This window comes from Oryctolagus cuniculus, chromosome 10 (genome assembly GCF_051225735.1).
Source record: "Oryctolagus cuniculus isolate XC-2025 breed Fujian yellow rabbit chromosome 10, ASM5122573v1, whole genome shotgun sequence".
NCBI lineage: Eukaryota > Metazoa > Chordata > Mammalia > Lagomorpha > Leporidae > Oryctolagus > Oryctolagus cuniculus.
Genome location: NC_142876.1, coordinates 99,488,520 through 99,498,643, shown reverse-complemented (window position 1 = coordinate 99,498,643; position 10,124 = coordinate 99,488,520). Strand labels below are relative to the sequence as shown.

The 10,124-nt window shown below is 46.6% G+C and overlaps 1 protein-coding gene across 7 annotated transcripts in view; it reads right to left on the bottom strand.

Moving 5' to 3' along the window:
• DCAF1 (DDB1 and CUL4 associated factor 1) overlaps nucleotides 1-10,124 on the bottom strand; it is an 87,551-nt gene that overhangs the window by 7,340 nt on the left and 70,087 nt on the right. For all 7 annotated transcript variants that reach the window (XM_089306176.1, XM_089306178.1, XM_089306173.1 and 4 more), the window contains 3 exons: nucleotides 9,455-9,559; nucleotides 8,833-8,906; nucleotides 8,361-8,462 (listed from right to left, as the gene is read on the bottom strand). In XM_089306176.1, coding sequence (XP_089162302.1) covers nucleotides 8,361-8,462; nucleotides 8,833-8,906; nucleotides 9,455-9,559 — 281 coding nt within the window. The remainder of the gene's footprint in view (nucleotides 1-8,360; nucleotides 8,463-8,832; nucleotides 8,907-9,454; nucleotides 9,560-10,124) is intronic.

Below are 10,124 nucleotides of genomic sequence, written 5' to 3'. Positions count from 1 at the left end.
GCCTGCCAAGCACTTAAAAGACCAACAGTCTGCGTGTGTACCCAGCCCCCACCAGCTGTGCCGTACACCAGGCTCGTGCAGCAGGGCAGCTCTGCTTTATGGACTTCTGATACTTTTGGAACTACCATCAGAGACCTTCCGATAGGCTGTTTGATCCAATGACTTAGACTTTTCAACAATTCCTGGCAGCAGAAACTGTTCCTTTAAATACTCAGTAGTCTTAATAATTGCACACAAGTGTGTATATCTGTATCAGATCACTGGGTGTGCAAATTTACACATGTAATGGCCTCAGATTAATCCAAAGCCTTGGTCACAGAGGTGCACAGGTGGATGCCCACTAGGCATCCACTCACCTGAAAGGAGCTCAGAGCGCCGGAGGCAGCATGGATTCCCGGAAACACAGATGAGGTCACAGCCCGCCCACGAGCACAGACGCTCATGCAAATAACTGGGAAAGGACAGGCGGGATCAAACTTCAAGAAAAAATAATCCCAATTACAACTTTGTCCTTTTCTCCAGTTATATTTTCATACTGGCCTTGACCAAATTTAGCTCTGATCTATTAAGTAAGGACCACAATTTAAAGTAAGTATAATGGGGACAGGCATTTGATGTGGTGGGTGAAGATACCATGTGGGACATCCACTCCTGGCTGCACTCCCAATTCCAGCTTCCTGCTCAGGGACCACACCGGGAGCCAGCCGGTGATAGCTCAGTTTCTTCGTGGGCCCCTGTTACCCACATAGGAGACCCAGATGAGTTCCCAGCTCCAAGCTTCTGCCTGGAGCACCCTCAGCTGTTGCAGGAAATTGAGGAGAGCCAGTGACCAGGAGATTTCTGTCTGCCTCTGTCTTTAAAATAATCAACTTTAAAAACAGAAAAGGAGAGTATCCAAGCCCTGCCTGTGTCTCTCATGCCTTTATGGAACAGAACAATTATATTTAAGACAGCACAATTTTTAAAGGTAGATTAAACTTCAAAAAGGCAGTGGCTGGCCAGCAAATGCAGGAAGTTAGTTCTTTAATTTCTAAAAACTCCAGGAGATATGGGGAAGAAAACTACCAGGAGTAATACTAGAAAATAGGTCAAGCAAAGTCCAAGCTTTGAACTACAGAGACCCCAAAATTTTCCTGTAGGCTACAAACCCAGCCTTGCATCAGAAGAAAAAGTTGTGTATTTACATGAGGACATCACAAGTGCCCTGATTGGGGGGGGGGGGGGGGGGCATAAAGAAGGGCTCCATCTGCACCAGAGCCGCAAGGGACACGAACACATGTTCTCACTGTCCACTCGTTCCCCAAGGCTGCCTTTTCTCATGGATTTGTCACACCTGGGTGCAGCCACACACTACTGTTCTAAATCTTCCATCTGAAACCAGCATCATGAAGCACAGGCTTCTAAGCACCTGTCAGAACTGCTGTGGTAGAATTTAATTTCTGTGCCTGACTCCAAAAAAACCTCTTAGAAGCACTCTGTGCTGGTCAAGAACCAGAATGACAACATGAGCCCCTCTCCCTCCTAGGAATTAAAGTGTCCCAAAAAGTAAACACTAAAAAAAAAACTTATTGGAATCCTGGCTCAACTCCACCAACATCTAAATCATGTTAATGTTTGGATCTAGAAATCCTGTGATTTTTAATTCTCTAAGGCTTCTTTTAGGCTTTGGAAACAAGAATAGAAGGATTCAGGGCCAAGCCATTTTCAATTAAGCCACTACCAGATTTCTCTACAGGAAAATTGCAGACTCTTCTCTCTCTGACCTAAGTTAACTTCGTAGTTACCCAAATCCCCCAGACCCTGAGAGATAACCAACTTCCCCTTCCAGGACAGAGAACAGGTAACTGGCATTGGCTCCCTCAGGTGCCCGCTGCTCTGCTCTCCACTTCTGAGGGAGAAGCCAGGCCCCCACCCTCGCTCTGGGCCACAGATGCCATTTTTCTCATCCCCTCGCTCCCTCCCAACATCCACTTTCACATTCTTGTCCACTGGCTCCTCTCTTATGCCTAAAGTTCCAAACCTAACACTCCATCCACACAGCCCTCAACTTCCTGAACCTACAGATTTTTGAAAGGAATGGCCTTCATCACCAGCCTCCAAACTCTCAGCTGTCTCTGGCTTATTCATCTGTTCCTCTCCCTCCAACACTCCTCCACCAGCAGCAGTTACTGTCTCGGTTGAATCCGATTCTATTAGCATGATGATTGATTTAGGAGTATGTTCCTTACCCTCAGAAGGTCACTGTTGCTATCTGAAAATCTATGTGCGTATATATATAAGCTCTTCAGAAAGCACCTGGAAAACAAATGTTTGTTGTGACTGCCATTACTGAAACCCTCCTAAAAGGAATAAGAAGACCTAAACAGGTAACTTTTGGGCTTCTTTACAGTGGCTACCACTAACCAATCCTGGATTCCAAGTCAGGCTGCTGACCTGATCATTTAGTCTCTTCTAGATCTTGCCACTGAGGCACAAGATTCCTCCAACTTTTATTTCTGCTTTCACGTTTCCTCTCATTCACAAACCCTGAACTCGCAGTAGCCAGCTCTATTCATCTGTACTACAGAAACTTAAAAACCTCGTCATTCTACAGTGAATTAAAAGCACGCCTAAACCTAGCACCTTTTCCACACTTTCCTCAGTTACTATGTCAACATCTCAAACATCTGTTTCACTTCTCCCACTTTCACAGCTTCACACCCAGGCAACTTCCACTTTTCACACAACCGGGGTCCCCCAGTGCTCCCTCCTGTACGCTTTCAGAGCACACTTCCCCCAGCCGGCCCCCAGGCTTTCCATTCTGTGGATTTAATCCTCCCCAGTCAAAACCCCGTAATACGACTCATGTTACAGAATCGCAACAGAGGGCAACAGCCCTTCACTGAATCTCCAGTGCCAGGTTCTCTGAGTCTCAGTCTCCCCTGTTAAACGAGGTAGCTCTCACTCAGACGTGACCACCAGAATCAGTTGAGAAAACATTTTCTAAAAACATGTGCCTAAACCATGTACCCAAGGATGATGGAGCCAAACTTGCCAAATGACATTCACCCAAGTGGATTCTGGGTTCTCCCGGGACCTGTGCAATGCACCCCTGCACAACATGACAGCTGAAATGCCTAGTAGTTCTCAAGTTCTGCTTTCCTGTAATAGTACACCATTTCCAGAGACTCCCAGTGCCAGAACCACAAAGACAAATCCAGGTACTCCCAACTGCCCTTCACCACCACAAACTGTCTCTATGACTGACAGAATTTGAATTTTTTTTTTAAATATTGGTGCAGCATTTGTTTCTATGCCATTCAAGACCCTTATTTTATAAGGATACCTTATAAAATTTTAATTCAAACCTGACCCTACTGCCTTGATAATTTAGAATGTCATATTTTGCTAAATTTAAATTCCTTCTTCTTTTACCATTAGTTTCTGGTTCTGGCATTAACTTCCTTAAAAGCTATGGTTCATTTCAGGGTCAGAAATGCTTGTATTTCTCTCTCTTCACAGAATCTTCTAACTCCAGAACATTTTAAAGTTTTCTTAGTGGGGCAGGGAAGGGATGAGCAGGGCAGAGCCTTTCCGGAGTGCTCATGTTCCACTCTGACCAGGGTGCAGTAGGGTGTAATTAGGAAGACGCTTAGCATCCGCTTCTAGGCAGTGGAAAGCACACAGGAAGCACAGCACACAGTGTGGCCCAGATTCCAAAATGGAGTGGAGAAAAGATAGCATTATTCCTTGTTGAGCTTTTTCTTTATAAATTTAAGGTCAACTATAATTAACTGAAATGTTTTAGCTTTTCTTTTTTTTTTTTTTTTTTTTTTTTTTTTTGACAGGCAGAGTGGACAGTGAGAGAGAGACAGAGAGAAAGGTCTTCCTTTTGCCGCTGGTTCACCCTCCAATGGCCGCCGCTGCAGCCGGCGCACCGCGCTGATCCTGGCAGGAGCCAGGAGCCAGGTGCTTTTCCTGGTCTCCCATGGGGTGCAGGGCCCAAGCACCTGGGCCATCCTCCACTGCACTCCCTGGCCATAGCAGAGAGCTGGCCTGGAAGAGGGGCAACCGGGACAGAATCCGGCGCCCCAACCGGGACTAGAACCCGGTGTGCCGGCGCCGCAAGGTGGAGGATTAGCCTATTGAGCCACGGCGCCGGCTCATGTTTTAGCTTTTCAAAGTCTAACAACAATGATCAATTACTAATCTTTGGCTCTATAATTTTCCTAAAAGTCAACGTCAAAGTTGACTGAATTGATTTTTACAAATACAGATACCAATCTTCTAATGGATAATAAAAACGCTGACAAGTAACAGGCTTATCTGGGCTTTCCTAAAATGCAGGCAGACTAGCAACCTCCAGAACCAAACATTTATGGCTGTCAAATACATTGCGTATGCTTTCATTCATCAATATGGAGGTACACTTCATCCCTTCCTGTTATAATTTCCAAACTTAATTACATATAATGGTTAAAGGTTGGGGTGCCGGATTCTGTCCCGGTTGCTCCTCTTCCAGTCCAGCTCTCTGCTGTGCCCTGGGAGGGCAGTGGAGGATGGCCCAAGTGCTTGGGCCCTGCACCCGCATGGGAGACCAGGAGGAAGTACCTGGCTCCTGGCTTCGGATCAGCGCAGTGCACCAGCCGTAGCGGCCAATTGTGGGGTGAACCAAGGGAAGGAGGACCTTTCTCTCTGTCTCTCTCTAACTCTGCCTGTGCAAAAAAAAAAAAAAAAAAAAAAAAAAACACCACACAACTATTTTTATGGTGTGTCTCTCAATAAAGCTTTTCCAAATAAATACCCATTTTATTCAGGTAGTTTATGCTGGACCACTTAATGAGACGGCAGCTGACTCTATGCTTCTGAGTTTATTTTGCTAAGGTGTAAAGGCAAATTCAAAGGTGCTGGTCACAGGTGCCTGCATCCCTAAGCCATAGATGATGTCATACCTGGACCATCTGGGACCTGGGAGCAGATATTTAGACCAGGACAAAACTTTGAATAGCAAATGAGTCATATGAAAATGACAAGTCTCTAGTTGCAAAATCAGGTGAAATATAAAGGAACAGGATTTAAAAAAAGAAGAACAACCTGCAGCTGGCACAGGAAGAAGCAGTGAAGAGAAATCTGAGAGATAGTAAATACAGCAAAAATACTACAAGATTCTAGGAGGAATGTGGAGCAAGGAAATTAAGGTTACAAAGAAGACTTCCTTAGATACAGTGTCATCCTAACATAGCTCTAAATCAAAAGCAAAACGCTAAGGGCTTGTGGGGAAAGCAGGTCTCCAGTCCTTCAGACATAACACACACCAGATGACTGGTAAGGGGTATGTGTCAGCACAGTGAAACAGGCCTAGATCTGGAGAAACCCGGAAAGCAGGCTTATTTGCCCATCACGTCCATACCAAGCCAAACACCGAGTCCTGTTAGAGCTAGAAAGGTTCAAGCTCTTCTATAGCCTGGGCCACTGAGCTACTCGTGGGCCCTCTGAAGCCTGCCCTCCTCGATCCTGGCTGTCCTGGCCACACAGCACGGATGCAAGTCCTACCCACCACCCTATGTGCTCTCTAGGGTCTTCTCTTTAATCACTGAAAGCTGAAGTTAAGCAAAACTGCAGAAGGAGACCCAGTCAGTCTCTTCCCCAATCCGATGCTCCTTGAAGAGGATAGGAGAAACAATGCTTGATTCTCTTATGGTGGTCTCTTGCTTCTACATAACCAGCCACCTATCTCCCAGTGCCTTCTGCCTCTCACCACTCCACACTCTAAGAGCCCAACTCAAAGAACAGCCTCCATTCCCAAGATGCCCGGGCAAGCCCAGGTTCCCTTCAAGCTCTGACCTCTCCTCAGAGACAGACACTGGACATCACAGGGACCCAGGTGATGTTCTCCAGAAGACTGCCGCCCAGGATCTTGTCAACTGCAAACTCTTGGAGGGGAAGGACAATGGTGTTGGTAAACAGTTTCAAATCAAGCTGCTGCTTCAGATTTACAGTTAAGTATGTAACATCCAGAAAGGCTCAGAAAGAACCGATACCCACAAGGGAAGAATAATTCCAGAGGAGCAGACAGCCTGCAGCCACTGGAATCACTGTAATGTACAACCAAGTGGCTTGACAACTGAACCTCCTAGGTCCATTTAAGGGTACTTCTTGGCCAGCGCCACGGCTCAATAGGCTAATCCTCCGCCTGCGGCGCCGGCACACCAGGTTCTAGTCCCGGTCGGGGCGCCGGATTCTGTCCCGGTTGCCCCTCTTCCAGGCCAGCTCTCTGCTGTGGCCTGGGAAGGCAGTGGAGGATGGCCCAAGTGCTTGGGCCCTGCACCCCATGGGAGACCAGGAGAAGCACCTGGCTCCTGGCTTCAGATCAGCGCGGTGCGCTGGCTGCGGCACGCCGGCTGCAGTAGCCATTGGGGGGTGAACCAATGGAAAAAAGGAAGACCTTTCTCTCTCTCTGTCCACTCTGTCAAAAAAAAAAAAAAAAAAAAAAAGTACATCTTATTTCATAACAGCTGAAGTGAAAAATTATGCATTGAGGGAGCAGAGTGTCTAAGGTAGCTAACCAAATCAAGAATGAAAAAAAAAGAGACACTATTAAAAAAGCCATTTGGGGCCAGCACTGTGGCATAGTGGGTTAAGCCGCCATCTGCAGCACCAGCATCTCATGTGGGTGCCAGTTTGAATATAGGCTGTTCTACTTCCAATCCAACTTCCTGCTAATGCACGTGGGAAGGCAGTAGGAGACACCCCAAGTCCTTGAACCCCTGCACCCATGTGGGAGACCCATAAGAAGCTCCTGGCTTCAGCCAGGCCCAGTTGTAGCTATTTGGCAAGTGAACCGGAGGATGGAGGATATCTCTCTAACTCTGCCTTTAAAGTAAGTAAATAAAACCTTAAAAAAAAAAAAAATCCACTCAAGGAAGCCATACAAAATTTGGAGGATTTACACCACTTCCAAGCTCTGCTACCCAGACAGACTAACAAAATGCACAAGGTAAATAGTACAACATTCATGAAAACATTAAAGAGCTCAAGTATCAATCTGAAGCCCTGTCCTCTGGACCTCTATCTTGTAACCCACACGGGCTCTAAACACTGCTGGTCCCTCACCCGTGATGCCAAGGTCTTTACAGGCCCTGCGGCTGCAGGCACTGAAGGAAAGCTTGCTTCACTAGAAAATCCCCGCAGCGTCTCGTGAGTGATCTCCACTCTGGTGCTAAGTCTGCATTATGATCCATGTGGTATATAAAAAACTATGGAAAAGAACCAAAGAAAGAACCAAAGATTTCCATGGAATTCAGAGGGATCATGACAACTCCCATCTGTGTAGGAGGGGAGGGAGAACCTCCGACCAGGAGCAACCTGGCCCTGGACAAGGCTCTGCTCTGATCCCACCGTGATCACCAGCACTGTCCTACACACACACTTCTTTTCCTCACTCTCAGAAAACTATCTGGGCATTACAAATCTCTGAGCTCTAATAAAATACATGCTGGTCAACGCGAAGATACCACCAGAAACAACAGAGCACACACGGGAGTTTGTTTCAGCTATCTGAGCCAGGTGGACTGCACCACTTTTGATGTACAGGTGCTACAGTATTCAAAGAAGGATTTCACTTAGAGAACTGCATACTCATAACCTGTACAATTAACAGTGAAACCCACACCCCTCTTTAGTTAGCATTAAGCCCTGCTAGAGAAAAGCATGGGTCTTTTGCCCATAAAATTAGTCTTAAGATTTAAAACATCTTTGCTTTTAAAAAATTATTTTAAATGTTAAGAACAAGCTGTCTGGGAAAGCTATAACAGTAACAGGAAGCTATTTCATTATCATCCCTAACCACTGTCTGCACTTTACCAGACCGATCATGGATGATGGACAGAGAACTGTGGCGTTGGCAAGCCAAGGCAAGTGCACTTCCTCTCATCCCAGCGGGGGAGGAAGAGATCTGAGCAGAGGAGGTAACACACCTGTTTTACAGACCTTGGGCTCACTTCTGTTTCATCTCCCAGTGTAGGAATTGTGCTTCTCTTTAGGAACCTTTGTATACATGGAGTTCAAAATTTTTTGCACCAAAATAGACCTTTTAACTCCATTTTTTTCACAAACCACATTCTTGTGTAAGTTGCACTCTATTACTCTGAAAACAGACTATGTCACAAAACTGAGGAAATAGTAAACCAGAATTTTAACAAGTTAACCCATTTCTATAATCCACATCCTCAGCAATGTGACTTCAGGCAGCTGACAGCATTTGTGTATCTTAACCCCCAACCCTACCATGCACCCCCCACCCCACCAAAGCAAAATCAGAAGAACCTAACTTCCAAGAAGACTGCTGAGCATAAAAGAATCTCAAAGGTCACTGAACTGACCTGGTCCTCTTCTTCATCTTCATCCTCTGCCAGCCGCTGCCTGCCTACTTCATACAGTCTGCACACTGTGTCCATGTTCAGGGCATCCATGCTACCTTGATTCTGGAATAAAACACCCAGACCAAAAAGATCAATGAGCTGTCAGAAGGTTCACATCTACACCTCAGCTCTGACGGGCAGCCATTACCTAATCAGTACCTAAAATTCTTGAGCAGACTGAAAATATGCCTGGAACACAGAGAGACACAGGATGGAAAAGCTTGAGCAGTGAGGGATGTAAACACAGGAGAGACCACTGTACTCTTTCTCTTACAGCGTTCATCTCCCAAAACTCATCAAATGAGATTTATCAGTAATACCATCAGAATACATCAACTTTAGAACACATCTTATGTCCAACAAAATACCTGCAGTGCATTTTGATATTTGATCCTGAACACCAGAAAAAACAGACCCTCTGTAACCCCTTTACCTCAATGACAGCAAGATAGCAGTCTTTGGTGTCCGTGCACAAGTCAAAGATGTTCCGTTTCACATCAATGGTCGCTGGGAAAACAGCAAGACAAGACTGAGATCTGGGCTACTGCTGTGATCTTAACACCTGCTCTTCCTTGGGGCAGGCATGTGGTACAGTGGCTAAATGGCCCCTTGGGGCCCCAGCATTGCATTTCAGAGTGCCTGATTCAAGTCCTGGCTACTCCACTTCCTGCTAATGCACACCCTGGGAGGACTAGACAATGGCTCAAGTACTAGGGTCTGTGCCATCCATGTAGGAGACCCAGGAGCGAGTTCCTGGCTCCTGGCTTCCACCAGTCCCAGACTTGGCTGTCGCAGGATTTGAGGAGGGAATCAGAGTATGGATGCTATCTTTCTCTCTGTCCCTTTCTCTGCCTTTCATATAAAATGAAAATAAATTTAAAGTTATTAAAAATCACCTGCTTTTCCTCTAAAGGAACTCTAGGTGATGGTTTATAAATACTTCTGTAACTCCTCTGCTTTCCAGTGAAAACTGACAGTGCTCCGTAGAAATAAGAAGTGCCTAGGGAAGGAAGCCCAGAACAGGACGATGATCAAGTTCTGCCCCTCACACTTACCTATAGGTTTGTAGTCAGTTGCATTAAATGTTCGGAAGGATGACCCAAAAGGGCTCTTCATCCTTTCTTCCATTAAGTCATCTTCATCGTCCGCCTGCAACATAGCTGGGGGGGAGGGGAAAGCAAACAATTAAGAATCAGAAATGTCCCCTATTCAGAAGTGCAGAAAATGTATCAGCCAATGAGGATTTCACTGTTTCCTTTTTTTTTTTTTTTTTTTTTTTGACAGGCAGAGTGGACAGTGAGAGAGAGAGACAGACAGTGAGAGAGAGAGACAGAGAGAAAGGTCTTCCTTTGCCGTTGGTTCACCCTCCAATGGCCGCTGCGGCCGGCGCACCATGGTGATCCGATGGCAGGAGCCAGGTACTTATCCTGGTCTCCCATGGGGTGCAGGGCCCAAGCACTTGGGCCATCCTCCACTGCACTCCCTGGCCACAGCAGAGAGCTGGCCTGGAAGAGGGGCAACCGGGACAGAATCCGGCGCCCTGACCGGGACTAGAACCCGGTGTGCCGACGCCGCAAGGCGGAGGATTAGCCAAGTGTGCCGCGGCGCCGGCCTCACCGTTTCCTTATAAGTAAGTTTAGTTGCGGCCGGCGCCGCGGCTCACTAGGCTAATCCTCCGCCTTGCGGCGCCGGCACACCGGGTTCTAGTCCCTGTCAGGGCGCCGG